This window comes from Euprymna scolopes, chromosome 13, assembly GCF_053919585.1.
Source record: "Euprymna scolopes isolate OS-2025 chromosome 13, ASM5391958v1, whole genome shotgun sequence".
Lineage (NCBI taxonomy): Eukaryota > Metazoa > Mollusca > Cephalopoda > Sepiida > Sepiolidae > Euprymna > Euprymna scolopes.
In genome coordinates this window covers 967,231-985,000 of record NC_136494.1, presented here as the reverse complement: position 1 = coordinate 985,000, position 17,770 = coordinate 967,231, and the positions used below count along the sequence as shown (strand labels likewise).

The 17,770-nt window shown below is 34.7% G+C and overlaps 1 protein-coding gene across 3 annotated transcripts in view; it reads right to left on the bottom strand.

Annotated features, from left to right (window-relative positions):
- Nucleotides 1–17,770, bottom strand: part of LOC145291913 (beta-1,4-galactosyltransferase 3-like) — a 367,549-nt gene that overhangs the window by 123,922 nt on the left and 225,857 nt on the right. For all 3 annotated transcript variants that reach the window (XM_080137751.1, XM_080137752.1, XM_080137750.1), the window contains exon 4: nt 12,546–12,778. In XM_080137751.1, coding sequence (XP_079993877.1) covers nt 12,546–12,778 — 233 coding nt within the window. The remainder of the gene's footprint in view (nt 1–12,545; nt 12,779–17,770) is intronic.

Below are 17,770 nucleotides of genomic sequence, written 5' to 3'. Positions count from 1 at the left end.
ATTTGGGCTGGTGCATCTGCTATTAGTCTCTCGCTCCTAGACAGGGTCCAAAAGAGAGTCTCCAACCTGATAGGTCCTGAACTATCATCAAGCTTCAGCTTCTGTCCCACCGACGAAATGTTGCCTCCCTCTGCCTGTTCAACAAGTATTTTAATGGTGAATGCTCTGACGAACTGCAAGCACTTGTGCCCCCACGACGTAAATACCCGCAACAAACCCGACAAGCAGCTAAATCTCACCCTACACAGTAGATATCCCTAGATGTAGGAGAGCTTGCTACTCCAGTAGTTTCTTCCCCAGAACTGTTAGACTTTGGAATTCCCTTCCGGCTCCCTGCTTCCCCAACTGTACTGACATGCAGAAGTTCAAGTGTAACGTGAACCGACATCTTGCTGCCCAACTCCCTACATCCCCAGTAGCTTATGTCTCTGATAGTAGTCTCCTACACCAAAGTGGCAATGTGCCTTGTTTGGAGTGAAAATGTAAAAAAAAAAAAAAAAAAAAAACAATATTAAGCACTTTTTGTTGCCCATGCGCTGGAACCCCCGTAAAATAAAATAAAAAAAAATGAATCAAAACAACTTTTCTTTCAATCAAAATACCAGGGATTGCTTATGCGACTGCAAAAAAAAAAAAAAAAAAAACATGAGCTGCGTCAGACATAAAACGCGAAAGAAAAAAGAAGGGAAAAACGTTACAAGCAAACATGTTTGGCCACATGACCACGAGTGCTTATGACGTTATGACGTTGCAAAATAAGCTTTTTAAACAGTTTTAGTTTGATACGCGTGAGTTACTTGCAAAAAACAGGATGCGAAAACGGACCCCCCCCCTACCAAAAATTGATTCAGTTAACCACCACATAATTAATCTTTTTTTCCAATTTTCACATATTATGCATCCAGGGCATTGCTCTTTCAGATGGTACTAATTTCGACCTGGTCTGATGAAGATGAGAAAAGTTTTTTTTTTATATAATAAACTAGCATGGGTGCCCAGCGTTTCTCAGGTTTGACATAAAGTTCGGTTTGGACACAGCTGCTATACTAAAGATATTGAGGAACTCTACAAAATGAAGAAGTAGGTGATAACTTCCCAACCAACCTGTGTGCTGGAATCCACCCTAAAAATAAATGAACGAAAACAACTCTTCTTTCAATCAAAATAGCAGTGAATGCATATGCGACCGAAAAACAAACAAAATTAGCTGCTCGAACCTGAAATGAAAAAGAAGGGAAAAACGTTACTGGTAAACGCTTTTGCCCATCAGACCATGGTAACTTATTATATTGTGACCCTACAAAATAATGTTTATAAACATGCTTTCAGTTTGCTACGCATGCATTACATGAAAATGACATCATGAAAAGTGACCCCTTGCAAGAAATGCTCCAGTTAATCACCACAGAATTAACCTTTTCTTTTCCTAATTTTCAGATATTATGCGTCCGATGGATCGATCTTTTAGATGGTAATTGTTTCGCCCTAATCCGATGCAGCTGACGAAAGTTTTTAGCAGATATACGAACACACACACACACACACACACACACACACACACACACACACACACACACACACACACACACACACACTTTGTGTGAAATTTGCAAAAGAAAGGCTCAGCCGCTTTGGAGCCTATGAATAAGGAACTCACACACACACAAACACACACACACAAACACACACACACACACACACACACACACACACACACACACACACACACACACACACACACAAACCAACGTTTGATTATAGAAGATGTTATGTTGAAGATGTTATGTTGCTGTTGTTTACATATTGTAAAATGTTGTTAAATGTGTTATTTCTATTTGGTCTTATTTTAATCTATTATTCGTTCTGATGATTGATATGTTTGGAATATATGTTTAATAGATGAGCTGTGTGATAAAAATTATCTTATACTAGCATGGATACCCGGCGTTTCCCGCTGGACATGAAGTTCGGTTTGGACACAGCTGCTTACTCCATCATTACCCTGACAACAATTTAAAAAATAAAAGAATGGCTAAAAACACGAAAATGTAATCGCCTCAAAAAAGTAGCATGTAAAAACCTCCCTACCACATATTTTGTAGAAGAAGTGATACGAAGATAAGAAGCTATTCTCCGGATATTGAGCACTATTTTATGACTATATACTAGTTTAAGCGAACTTTTTTAATGTTGCCTCAGTCTAGAAAGATTTCTCGTTACGGTTTGCTGCAACGAAAACAAACGGAACATAATTCAGTTTTAAAAATAACACAGTTAACTGAAATAACCGTTAGAAAAATGATTAGTTATGACTTAAAAATCAGTTAATTGCCGATAACCCTGTTTAAATGTCAAAACTGTAAAAAAAAAAAAAAAAATGTAAATGATAGAAAGTTTGTTTGTTTTTGTTTATTAAATTGGAATTTTTTCTTTTAAATAAAAACTTAACCTTTAGTTTACTTAAACTATCGAAATAAAAAAAATCGAGATAAAAAATCAAAATAAGAAACTTATTTTTTGTTTGAATCCGCCGAAATTACAAAATAACTCTGTTTAAATGAAAAAAAAACAAACAAAACAAAAACAAAAAAAACAAAAAACAGCATTACGTGTATGCGAAACCGGAGGAATGGCAATCGCATTATATTATTCTAAGTGAACGTGAGAGTTTAATCATATGATATGGAATTACAGTTATTTATAAAAATATTTTTTCTAAACATTTTCCTAGAACAGGACTGAACAGTTTCATATTAATTCATCTATAACTTAGTCGGAAATTGTACTCAGTTTGCCGGGCATATAATCCGAACCGATAACAGTTAGGTCAGTTGCGTTCGCAACCTTATATATATTTTTCAGGAAATTAAATAGCGGTAAATTTACAGATAAGTGATATTTTTTGTTGTTTTAAATTTGAGTATTTTATTTATTCATGTTTTATCTTCAATTTGTGATATATAAAACGTGCCAAACAAAATTAATTATTAAAATTCTCATAGACATTCCAAAATGGGGGGGGGTGAATTTATAAAACAACGTTTGTCTAAAATATTATATTTAGTTTATCGGAAAGAGCATAAAATTTTACATTCACCCTGAAAAAAACGTAACAATTGAACGAATAGGAAAATTTTGATAGATTTTTAAAGTTTAAAAATTGAAAAATATTCATCTCATAAAAATCAATTGATTTCACTACGTAACAAAATGGCTTCCCAGAGCGCACGCACGCACTTTGTAAACAATGTTTTTTAAACAATGAAAAATAATATTTCTATTATTTTTTAAACAACTTAAATAGTGTATTTTGGAAGCATATTCTATAAAGAAAATAAATAATCCACTTTAGAAAGAGAAATTACGAGTTTTCTATATTTTAATCGCAGTTTTCTGTTAGGGGTGTCAAAAATTCCCCCAAAATTCTGATACTGCTACTCCATCATTACCCTGACAACAATTTAAAAAATAAAAGAACGGCTAAAAACACGAAAATGTAATCGCCTCAAAAAAGTAGCATGTGAAAACCTCCCTACCACATATTTTGGCAGAAGTGATACGAAGATAAGAAGCTATTCTCCGGATATTGAGCACTATTTTATGACTATATACTAGTTTAAGCGAACTTTTTTAATGTTGCCTCAGTCTAGAAAGATTTCTCGTTACGGTTTGCTGCAACGAAAACAAACGGAACATAATTCAGTTTTAAAAATAACACAGTTAACTGAAATAACCGTTAGAAAAATGATTAGTTATGACTTAAAAATCAGTTAATTGCCGATAACCCTGTTTAAATGTCAAAACTGTAAAAAAAAAAAAAAAAAATGTAAATGATAGAAAGTTTGTTTTTGTTTATTAAATTGGAATTTTTTCTTTTAAATAAAAACTTAACCTTTAGTTTACTTAAACTATCGAAATAAAAAAAATCGAGATAAAAAATCAAAATAAGAAACTTATTTTTTGTTTGAATCCGCCGAAATTACAAAATAACTCTGTTTAAATGAAAAAAAAACAAACAAAACAAAAACAAAAAAACAAAAAACAGCATTACGTGTATGCGAAGGTCAAAACTAATGCTTACGAGGCAACCTCCTAATCCACTGGCCCACAACGCTTTGCGAAATAATATTATGATTATAATGGTAATTATAATGATGCTGATGATGACGATGACGACAACGATGATGATTATGTAATCTAGCATTCGTAATGATTTCCTGCTTTTATCACCATTCAACACAAAAATCAAATCAGAAATGGCGTTTTTTTTCGTATCCATAAATACAGCTTAACGAAAACGTAATGTAATGTGTTCACTGATTAGTTCCTATTTGTCATGTTCAACCACTAGTAAACAAGATCCCATTCAGTGTTTCGGTTGGGGACAGATATGCCAAGGTGTATTGTAGGCAAAATGGCAGTTCAAGGTCGCAACTATGGAATTGCGCGATTAGATTATTTGAGAGGAAAAATTGAGTTGTGGCTAAAAGCATTTGTAAAGTAACTGGAGAAAAGGGTGCATTGCTGGCTTAATAGATTACCGCCATGGGAGTGTGGGAAATCAAAAACCAAGATGGGAACGAGAGTCCGAATAATCAAAATAATAATCTGCATCTAAAATTCCATAAAAGGAATAACTAGATTCCGAGTTCGACACAAATATTCTTAACCTAAAAGATGCAATTGCAGAAGGTCGGAGGTTACATCAACCGAAACGTGGTGAAAATAACAAAGAAGACGAGAATAGTAATTCGTGTAATCCCAATAATGCAAATTATCAGTTTACATCTCTTAAATTCTGAAACACTATATGAATTGCTCTCTTTGTAAATGGATGGTAACATTCAACGCTGCCAAGACTAAGCTTCCTTCCTTTAATAATTACAAGAAACATTTTCATTCATCGATAGCAATGGATTATGATACACTACCTGAAAGCTCCTCATTCAAACTACTCAGCTTAACGCTCAAAGGGAACATGAACTGGAACAAATATATAGAGGGGATTGGCAAGGCTGGAGCGAAGAAATGGGCTCTCTCTACCATACTAGACAGTTACTTATGCACTAGAGTAACCTGTACATTTACAAGGCCGTCTAGAGTAATGTTGCCTCATCTGGACATGCACCTGCTACTAGTCTCTCAATCCTAGACAGGGTTAAAAAAGCGTCACCACCCTTATAGATTCCACACTGTCAACCAAACTCCAACCTCTGTCTCATCAACAAAATTTATCCCTGTGCCTATTTTACAAGTATTTTAATGGAAAGTGCTCTGACGAAATCAAAGCCCTTGTAACCCCTCGATGTAAATACTCCCGACTAACCTAACAAGTAGCAAAATCCCACTCTTACACTGTGGAGATCTGTAGATAATGTTTCTGCTCAACTCCCTACATAGTATCCTTGTAAATTTTGTCACAATATGTATAATAAATGAATGACAAAAGTCTATATTCCAAAGTTCACAATGTTGACCATCTTACAATTTATTCCTTTAATTCAGTTGACATTTACAATTTAAGGAATAAATTGTAAGATGGTCAACATCATGAACTTTGGAATATAGACTTTTGTCATTCATTCATTATATTGCTCTGTAATTACATTGAGCTTATTAAATAAATATTGGTATGAAAGCAGGAACCAGGAAAAAAGGAAGAGATATTTTACTTATTTACATACTAGCAGGCCGCCAGGGTGTGTCTGGTCGTAACATAAGCTTAAATATGATATTTTAATTCATGCAAATTTCGCATTTATTATTAGAAAAACAATTCTCTATTGATTATTATTTTGAACACAATATATAGCAATGATTTCAAAAGTTGAAAAAAATGACTTTGGTACCATCAGCTGGAATCGAAACCAAGACAATCGACACTCCATCCTTAGTTGTTATTTAACACTTCAGCCACAATCGTTCTTGTCTAAGCTACGGTTGGATGATAAAAAGCTAACAAATAAGAAACTTCAAGCTAAATATTTTTGTATGCGTGCTCTGAAGTTAATCGATCTACTCTCGCCAAGGTCAACTGTCTTTTTTAAATTTATTTTGACCTCTTAATAGCTATCTCTACAAGCAAAAGTGAGCCACAGGTCGAAATACCTTGTATATCAAATGTCAAGTCTGCAGACCAAATATCCTGAGAAGAGTTGGGTAGAGACTTTTCGAACACACACCAACAAGATCACTTATATATATATATATAATTATTTTTTTTACTATAATAATTAAATACCTACAGACACTAGTGTTTCATCCTTTCGGGAATCTTCAGTGCAGAGTGTCACGATTAATACCAGTCGAACGATTTTAACCCCGCAACACGAGACATCCCTGGCTCGATTAACGAAGACCTAATCCATTCGGCTACCATTAACCGCGTGAAATAACGTTGAATTTAAACATCTTATTTTTAAATGTTCATTTACGTCAGTCAGAGAGTGATCTAATCGTTATACGATGATCTATGCATAAGAGCTAAATTGACCGACTTTAATTCAACTGAAAGTGCTCAACGATAAGAAACGAATTTCTTAAAGGGGCTGTCATAATTATTTTTTTGCTATAATAATTATATATATATATATATATATATATATATATATATATATATATATATATATATATATATCGTTGTATCGATTGGTTTCCTAGATGTAAACCCAATGAAATGATATCAATTCTTTTTTGGTCTGACGAAGTGCTGTGCCTGAATTGGGACTCCACTGAAACATGTATGCATATATGTAACCAATAACGTGGAGTCTCAATTCAGGGACAACACTTCGTCAGACCAACAAAGAATTGATATCATTTCATTGAATTTACATCTAGGAAACCCATCGATACAACCGGTATATATATATATATATATATATATATATATATATATATATATATATATATATATATATATATATATATATATAACTACTTCATTTATTCACATAAATTTAATATACGAAAGTATAGATTTATGCGTAAACTTTAAGTATTTACTTCAAAAGTGCTCAATACGTAGATAGAGCTAGTTAGTAATTTATAAAATATATATGGCGATTAAGCTACACTGAACATTTTGCGTTTCATCCAACTATAGGATTCGTCAGGCTTATGCGCATAAGCCTGACGAATCCTATAGTTGGATGAAACGCAGAATGTTCAGTGTAGCTTAATCGCCATATATATTTTATAAATTACTATATATATATATATATATATATATATATATATATATATATATATACTAGCATGGGTACCCGGTGTTGCCTGGGTTGACATGAAGTTCAGTTTGAAACATGCCTGCTATACTAATAATTTTCATCATGGGTAACGTGGATACCTTACAACAATTTCAAAAATAAAAGAACGGATAAAAACATGTAAATGTAATCGCCCCCCAGAAGTATCTGATACCCTTTCAACCAGATATTTTGGCAGAAGGGATTACTGTCCTAAGAAAACTCATGATTTTGCGAACCTAAAAAATAACGTTTATAAACACTAATGCGTGCATTTATTTTTTATTTTGGTAAATGTGTAAATTATTTGCCAGACAAAAAAATATAAAAAATATTTATTTTTATATAAAAGACAATGTTAGATCCAAAGGCTGAAATAAAATCAGAAAGAAAAAATGTCATTTTTATTATTTTTTTTATCATTATATTTATTATTCAAGGCCGCTATATTGCTTTTGAAATTTGGCCTTTCTAAGGTTTGGCAAATTGGCATTTTTAAGCTCTTTCATGAACTAAGTTTGTCGGGAAATCTTGTGTCCAGTTTCGGATGTAAAATCCCGGGATATCGAAGCTGCAGTTTTAAAGCGATCAGAATGAGATGATCAAGTGATGGTAATCCCCCGCAAAAAAATTAATTTGTTATAGTTTGGGGTTTGTTTTGTTTATTAAATTGTTAGGCGAAAGTAGAGAATGGTCTCATAAAAAACAATTAAATTTATCGTTATTTTATGTTTCCGATGTAATTTCCGCCCCCCCACCAGAGAAAAAAACAAATTGTATTTGTCAAATTTTGCCCCCCTCCCCCCTCAATCGCCAAACTTGAAAAAATGCTAGAGGCGACATGTCTCGTTGAACGTTTGGTGGCCAAAAATTGGGTGCTCATTTTACGTTAAATTTATATAGAAAAGTGATCCCCCACTCTAACATATTATTTTTTTTTTCAAAATTTCGTCTCTCATAATATTTATAAAGACTGTTTAAATGTATTAGGCTGAAAAAAGTAGATCTCCATTTTTTTAGGGGTTAAACGCCGCTGGGTCACGTCGTATAAAGTTACCTTTTTAATTAGAAAATTAAGTTTGTAATCGATGAAATTAACGCGAAAAATTAAAAAAAAAGTGTAAATTGTGGAATTTAGAGTGGAGGGGGGCAGTAGATCATTTTTTTAGGTATGAAATAACGCTCCGTTTAAGGAATAAAATAAAACAAACAAATGACATCTTTGAACTTTTTTTCGTAATGTTTTTTTTTGAATATTAAAAAAAAAAAAACAATAAAAGCGAAACATTTTTCTATCTACACAAAATTATTTTTCCAGCAAGAAACTTAATTAAATTACCAAATGATATTTGGTAAACGTTTGTTCTAGGAGCAGTAACTCTAAAAAAAGTTTAAAAAAAAAGGTCGCTCTGTTGGAAATATTAATTCCAAAATAAATTAAATTACATATATTATCAATATAATTGTTGTTTAAAATTTAGTAAATAACAATTATAAACAGAATACTTGAAATAATTCTCTTGCTAAAAACATTAACTAAGAGACCGCTATTTAGTAAAATTCGATTTTTTTAATGTCATATGCAAATAAGGTGACCTCTTAATTGTATACTTTTGCAAGTATAATACTATATATAGAAATAAATGAAAGATTAAAATAAGACACGTTTTGTATATATTAATCAAATTGTGAACAAACAAACAAACAGACAGGAATACAAACTTATATATATACAGTAGCGTCGAAAAGTTAAGGAACGATCGATCATTTTTTTTTAATGGCTTCTAACTTTATCTATGAAAAAGAAAAAAAATTTTTGGTGAATTTTCCAATGTTTAAAAATGGTAAAGAAATTTTTTTTTTTTAATTTTTGATTTTAATACATATTAGTTTTTTTTTTACATATAAATAAATTTAATTAAATTACAGGCGTCCAAAAGTTAAGGAATGAGGGAAATTCATTATGAAAAAATAAAGAATCCTTTCAGTATTTAGTGAAAAGCCCCTTGTTTTCAATCACACTATGGCATCTTTTGCTGCAAGACAGAACCAATCGTTCACATGTTATAGGTGAAATATTATTCCAGGATGTTTTTATACATTCCCATAAATCATCAAGATTTTTTGGGTTTTTTTCTGTGATCTTATCACCAATAATTTTCCAAACATTTTCAATTGGATTCAGATCTGGGCTCTGAGCTGGCCAATCCATAACGCAAATATTGGATCTATTTAGCTCTTCTAAAACTATTTTTGCTTCATGACACGGTGCGTTGTCTTGCTTAAAGATATGAGAATTAGAAAGATTAGGAACCACATGTTCTCTAATCAATTCTCTGTACATTCGGGCATTAACTTTTCCATGAATTCTCACAAGGGGGCCAGTTCCTTTTGAAGATATCATGCCCCATACCATTATACTGCCGCCTCCAAATTTTACTGTACTTTTAACGCACTTAGGGGACAGTCTTTCTCCATTTTTTCATCTGACATGTGGTCTTTTGTTTGATCTGAAAAGATTAAATTTAGATTCATCAGTAAAATGAACCTTTTCTCATTTTTTTCTTCCCACTTTTATTTTTTGAATGGCTTCTAACTTTATCTATAAAAAAGGAAAAAAAAAATGTTGGGTGAATTTTCCAATGTTTAATAATGGTAGTTAAATAAAACATATTTTTTTTTAATTTTTAATACATATTTGTTTTTTACATATAAATAAATTTAATTAAACTACAGGCGCCCAAAAGTTTAGGAACGCAGCAAATTAATACAAACGTTAACAATTTTATTAACAACAACAAAATGTCGACTCCGAATATTCGAAAAAGGCTATCTGTACAAGAAAAACAGCTTATTTGTGACCATTATGATGAAAAAAAGTCCATAGGGAGATTGCTAAAATATTGAAAAGGTCTAAAAGCGTTGTTTTTCGGATTATTGAAAATAGAAAAAAAGATTTACCATTGACTGAAAAGAAAAAATCGGGCCGACCCCAAATAACAACTAAAAGGGAGGATAGAACCATCACTTGATCATCTCATTCTGATCGCTTTAAAACTGCGGCTTCGATATCCCGGGATTTTACATCCGAAACTGGACACAAGATTTCCCGACAAACGATCTCACGAAGATTAAACGAAGTCGGATTATTTTCAAGAAGTCCATGCTCAAAGCCTTTAATTTCTATTAAGAATAAAAAGTCGAGATTGTTATTCGCCGAAAAACATTTGTTTTGGGAAGAAAAAAAATTGAAAAAGGTTCATTTTACTGATGAATCTAAATTTAATCTTTTCGGATCAGACAAAAGACCATATGTCAGATGAAAAAATGGAGAAAGACTGTCCCCTAAGTGCGTTAAAAGTACAGTAAAATTTGGAGGCGGCAGTATAATGGTATGGGGCATGATATCTTCAAAAGGAACTGGCCCCCTTGTGAGAATTCATGGAAAAGTTAATGCCCGAATGTACAGAGAATTGATTAGAGAACATGTGGTACCTAATCTTTCTAATTCTCATATCTTTATGCAAGACAACACACCGTGCCATAAAGCAAAAATAGTTTTAGAAGAGCTAAATAGATCCAATATTTGTGTCATGGATTGGCCAGCTCAGAGCCCAGACCTGAATCCAATTGAAAATGTTTGGAAAATTATTGGTGATAAGATCACAGACCCCCCCCCCCAAAAAAAAAAATCTTGATGATTTATGGGAATGTATAAAAACATCCTGGAATAATATTTCACCTATAACATGTGAACGATTGGTTCTGTCTTGCAGCAAAAGATGCCATAGTGTGATTGAAAACAAGGGACTTTTCACTAAATACTGAAAGGATTCTTTATTTTTTCATAATGAATTTCCCTCATTCCTTAACTTTTGGACGCCTGTAATTTAATTAAATTTATTTATATGTAAAATAAACTAAAATGTATTAAAATCAAAAATTAAAATTTTTTTTTTTCTTTAACTACCATTTTTAAACATTGGAAAATTCACCAAAATTTTTTTTTTTCTTTTTCATAGATAAAGTTAGAAGCCATTAAAAAAAATGATCGATCGTTCCTTAACTTTTCGACGCTACTGTATATATATATATATATATATATATATATATATATATATATATATATATATATATATATATCCATGTGGTAAAATGTTTTCATCTTAAATTCTACGCAATTATGTTATGAACAAAATAAATTCAGCGTAATAATTAGATGAAACTAGACTACCCGTGACTCGTTGGGTCAGTATATTATATTAGCTATGGAATTCATGTATGAGCGTGACCCTTGTGACGTAAAGAAAATAGTTTTTTTTGTTGACATAACAGAAACATTTCTATGAAGTATATTAAAATGCAAAATCACGGACGGATCACTCAAACATGAAAAGAAATCCTTCCTATTTGCGTAAAGTTACCTATTTTCCGAATAATCGCTCATAAATCGAAAATTAAACATGATTTTCCTACGAATCGAATGCCGCCTAAAGTCATTTAGCAGCAAAAACGCACATGAATCTACCAATGAGAAATATAAGAATGAAAAACCCATATTGGAATCCTTCACCCAACTTATAGAAACTTAAAATCTAAAAAAAATAATTAATAAAACCTGAAGCAAAAAAATAAAACCTAAATAAATAAAATAAAATAAAACTAATATTGAAACAGATTAGTAAATGTGTTAACAAATTCACCGTTCTCACACAATTATTTTTTATCTAAAAATGTAAACAAAAAATAAAAAAAGAAGGAAGGAAGGAATGAGTTTAATGAACTTAAGGATGAATTGAATGACCTTAAGAATGACTTGAATGCTTAAAAAATAAGTGTAATCCTTCAAAAACAACTTGAATGATCTGGAGAATGACTTAAATGGCTTTGAGACTGACTGGTTGTAATCATTTTACATTAAATTAATACAGAAAAATGATCCCCCACTTTATATCACAAAGTTACAAACATAAGTACAGTATGTAATAAGAACAGATACAACACTTTGAGCTTGGCCAAAAGGCCAAGAAAAGCTTAAAAAGCTAAGAACAGCAGACCATTGATTTTAACCAAAAAGGCCAAGCACAAAAGTGTTATGGAGTGACCGACAGACCAACCGACAGACCGACCGACAGACCGATGAACCAACGGAGTGACTTATAGAGTCGCGTGTACGCGACTAAAAACAACGGTGAAGAAAAAAAAAAAGATTAATCTTATTTGAGCTAATGTAACGTTGAACCAATTTGAGAATGAGAATCTTAAAACTTTTAAAACCCTTGAAAAGACCTCTCTTACCTGTTCAATGACAAAGATCCTATAATGCACTTGTTGTTTTCTGAGCATTGGGTGCAAACGTTTGAGCAGAATTTTCAGGTGTTTCCATCTGTCTCGGTACGGAATAATGACGGCCACTTTTTGCCACGATTTGCATGCCGGAGGTTGCCACCAACCGCCATGTTTGACCTCTTTGTTCTCTGCGATCAAATTGTTTATGTTTGGTTCTGTGAAAATGTCGATTTTTTCCTCACCTGAAAAATACGAAAAAAACAACAACATTGAATGATATTTTACGATAGGCTTTTCATACTCAATCGTTATTTCTATGAAAGGTACCCGACTGAGATCAAGGTTCTGGTTCCCCTTTATAAGACATTTGCAGCAAGAATTCGCTTTGCTACCACAACTAAAAGAAAATTTCCTTTAGTTTTTTGTGTGCCTAGCATTGTAACATTTTAATGTTTCACAAAACTGTTCGCACAGTAGTATCTTACGCAAATGTGCACTTGTCTGCACGTGTGTTTTCTACTGTGAACAATCAAGAAAACAAATCATCAAAAAAATCTTTTTACATATGTGCGTGGTTGCAGGTATTCATTCTCTGATCTTCGTAATCCCCTAACCCTAACCCTAACCCTAACCCTAATCCCCTTGTGGTTTTAGTATCAATTTTTTTATGAATTGCTATTTTCATCTTCATAGTTCTTGTTTCATCACGTTTCGGCCAATTTATCCTCTAACCTTCTTTAGGTGGTTAACTGCGATGGGATATGAATGCTGAGTCTTATAACTGTATCCGCAGTAATTACTGCCTTCCATAGTTGTTATCATCTCACCACGTTTTTGACCAACTAATCCTCTGGCCTGCTTTAGGTAGGATCGAAACTGCTATCTTCAGACAATGCTCAACTGGAACCATAGGGACTCACCGCCTCTATCCACTCCGCCATATATAACTACTCAAATTATGAAGCCTCATCTCAAAGGATTCCAAAAACTAAAAACTAAAATGATATATAACCCTTGTAGTTGTTGATCTTTTGTTTAGCTTAACACGAATCTACTCAAGCATCGAAACACAATGGAGACTTGCTGGGCTTTCAAAGGTTTTATTTAGAGAGATGTTGTTTATGAGAGGAGAAACCAGTATCTAATTCACTTACATTTCTACATTGGTGGGCACATTTTTTCTGTCGCGCGTCCACTCTTGAACAAACTAGAAATTTTGCTCTATCCTCCTTTCATGTTATTGACCCTCGGAAAATACGGGGTAGATAGCTCATGGCCGATCATCAGTGTTTAGTCTAAATTTCAATAACAGAAAGAATGTTATTGAAGCGAAAAAGGTATTTAAACCGAGAAAAGATTTACATCAAAATAGTTCATAGGACATTTAGCTGGGGAAAAGGAATTTGCTAAGTAAAAATTAAAACGGATGACTAAGTGACAGTGATCGAACAATGATCGTGTGGTCATTGGTCATATGTGCTGATGACGTCATTTAAAGGGGAGGATGATTTTTGAGAGACACGTTGAAATTAGTCAAGAGTTGGCAGTCAGAGTTGGCAGACACAGTTGGCAGTCAGATAGATAGATAGATAGATAGATAGATAGATAGAGAGAGAGAGAGAGAGAGAGAGAGAGAGAGAGAGAGAGAGAGAGAGAAGCGGTCCACTGACTTTAATGGCTCCGAGCAAGGGAGACTGTCAAAAATGTTGATAGTTAAGATGTAAAAATCTAAGGCGGTGAATAAAGTTGCTGTAAATACAACCATGACTTCGGGTCGGACAAATCTTCATTTGCAACTTTTACTTAATTCTGATTACTTCTTTACTTGTTTTCTAACTTAATCTTAAAATAGCGACGCACGGGTCGAGTCTCGAGACAACATTCCCTTAGATTCTCTCTACATTGCCAGACTATTTGCCAAGAACTTTGCAGCTAATTCTGCCCTATGCGACAATGGCCATCAACTCTGTATTTCCTCCTATAACAGACAACACGCTATGCAACATACAAATATCTGTGCGTGAGGTCGCCAAGCTAATCAAGAACCTTGGTTCCAGTAAAGCAACTGGCCCTGATGGCATTCCAGTTATAGTGCTGAAAAAGCTCGAACCAGAACTTGCCCCCATACTTACAAACTGTTTAAGCGTTGCCTTAAGGAGAAGTGCTTTCCAACACTCTGGAAAACCTCATCAGTATGCCCTGCATTTAAGAATTCAGGTGAAAAGTCATCTCCCTCTCAGTACAGATCAATAAGTTTCCTGTGTGTTATGAGTAAGTTGTTGGAATCCATATTAAATAAAGAAGTAGTCAACCACCTCAACAGAAACAACCTTCTTAGTGACATGCAATATGGTTTCCGCTCTGCAAGATCTACAGCAGATGTGCTAACGGTTATATCACATAGGATTAGTGAATCTCTTGACAAAGGTTTCCTTTTCAGGGCAATTGCTCTTGATGTATCAAAGGCCTTCGATAAGGTATGGCATAAGGGCCTACTTCACAAGATTTCCAGCTACGGTATAACTGGAAATGTTTTCTCTATCATTAAATCGTTTCTCTCTGATAGGGTGATAAGAGTAGTGGTTGATGGGCAGAAATCAGAGGCCCACAGTATTAATGCTGGAGTCCCTCAGGGGTCAATCCTGGGCCCAACTCTCTTCCTGATCTACATAAATGATCTCCCAAAACACATACTTAAATCATTCGTTGACATCTATGCTGATGACACGACCATCTATGGCAACACATCAAAGGCCGTAAATGACAAAGTTCTCTCTGATTCTTTCTCCTCTGATCTCGAGCACGTGGTACAATGGGGGAAGAGGTGGCTGGTCACTTTTAATGCATCTAAAACCAAGCTTCTATCTTTACATCATCAACGCTCTGATCCCCATCTGGCATCAATTGAAATCGATGGCTCTCGTCTTGGGGAGGCTCCATGTTTTGACAAGCTTCTGGGTTTGACCTTTACTCCTGATCTTAAATGGAACACATACATCAAATCTGTTGCCAGGGACGCTGGGAAAATGGTGAGATTCTTCTACCGCTCCAGAAGATATCTCACTTCTGATGCAATTCTCTATCTGCATAAAAGGATGGAGTACTGCTGCCACATCTGGGCAGGAGCTGCTAAAAACAGTCTATCCTGCCTTGACAGAGTACAAAATAGATTTCGTGGTTTGGTTGGGGATGCCCTTTTCTCTTCCCTGCAGCCTCTCTCCCACAGAAGAGACATTGCGAGCCTGTCTTTGTTTTATCATTATTTCCATGGCAAGTGCTCGTCTGAGCTCCAATCTCTCGTGCCCCCTCGCCAATCTTTCACGAGAAACACCCGTCTGGCTTAAACTACTGTGAATAATTTTCCCCACTCTTTATCTGTGCCTAAATCCAAACGTAGATTCCATGAGCAGAGCTTCTTTCTCAGAAGTGCACGATTGTGGAACTCTCTTCCGTTCGCCTGTTTCCCACCTGACTTGGATGTTTTCAAATCCAACATAAACAAATTCCTGACAAACCGCCCCCTTAAGTAAGACACTCTATCAAATCTCCAATACTAATGATTACTACAATACTATCTCATTGATTACTGTACAAGCAATAACCCTTATCTCTGAGTTGCCTCCGGGCCTTGATAAGTGGTGACTCCCATGTAAAAAAAAGCAAAAAAAAACATTGTCGGACGCATGTCGCTTATCTTGTTCCCCGACTCCATGTGACTAGAAACTATCCTATCCTCCAAATACGTGACATCATCTCTATTTCATATCATTCAACATCTGCATTTCTAGTGCATTTTCCTGGGGAGTCGAACCCCCCACTTCAATCACATTAGCTGCAGCTAGGTTTTTTTTTTTTTTCTTGCTGCTAGGTTATCCTAACATGTACTATGTAACCCTCTCCGACATTCATACTAGTTACTATAATTTCTACTTACTAGTATAGAGCCTCAATGTATAACAACATTAGGCAGGGTTTCCATGATCAGAGTTTCTCACGCAAAAAGTTGTTCTGCAGATGAAAACATGCTTATATTCGAATCTAACGTCAACAAATTCCTGTTGTAAAATGGATTTCTGGAAAAACTAATATCCGTTACACAACTAGGATGTAAAAAAAAAAAAAAAAAAAAAAGGAAAAAACACATTCACCATTTATAAGTGGGCAGGAAACACGGTAAATAATGTGAGTCCTCAAAACTACCCCCACACCAAAATCAATTGTAAATAAGAGAGATACAAAAGTTAACATCAAATTAAAAAAATGCTCTACATTAAATTATCATGTTATAAAATGTTGATTGGACCTCTGCAGAGACAATGAATGTCAATAACATGATTGATACGAAGGGCGTGCAATAAGTAATGCTCCTAACCCACTTCCCATAGCAGTAAAGCAACGAAACTTGGCACAGTTATTAGTCTTTCTCTATATAGGAACCACCCAGAGTTATGCATTTCTCCCATCGCTTGATGCAGCTCTGGAGACCGTTTTTGTAGAACACCCAAGGTTGGTCCTCCAACCACGATGTGACTTCAGAAATCAAGGCTGGGAAATGCTTTCCTTTCAAAAACAACTTCATGGCTGGGAAGAGGTGAAAGTCAGAGGGTGCAAGGTCAGGAGAGTAGGGAGGATGGGGAAGGATTTCAGAACCACACGCCTGTGCTTCTGATCTGGCGACATGCGAGTTGTGGACTGGAGCGTTATCCTGCAGGAGGAGGGTACCTTTGCTGATCTTGCCCCGCCTCTTGATTTTGATAGCTTCCCTTAATTTCCTCAAAAGTGAAGCATAATAGGCTCCTGTAATTGTGGTACCCATTTGCCAGGAAATCTGTCATCACTACTCCGTCCTGGTCCCAGAAGACTGTGAGCATGACCTTGCCAGCGGAGGGCTGCACCCTCGCCTTCTTTGGAGGTGGTGAGTCCAAGTGCTTCCACTGCATTGACTACACTTTGGTCTCTGGATCATAGTGATGGATCCAGGTTTTATCCTGTGTAATCAGTCTTTTGAAAAACTTTGACTCATCTTCTTGGCACATCTCCAAATTCATCCTCGAGCACTCGACGCGTTCTCGCTTCTGGAATAGTGTGAGCAACCTGGGAATCCATCTGGCAGACACCTTATGCATATGCAAATGGTCATGAATGATACTTTCCACAGACCCTGTACAAATCTTGACATCTTGGGCTATTTGGCGAATAGTAATGCGCCAATCTTCCAAAATGGCAGCCTCAAC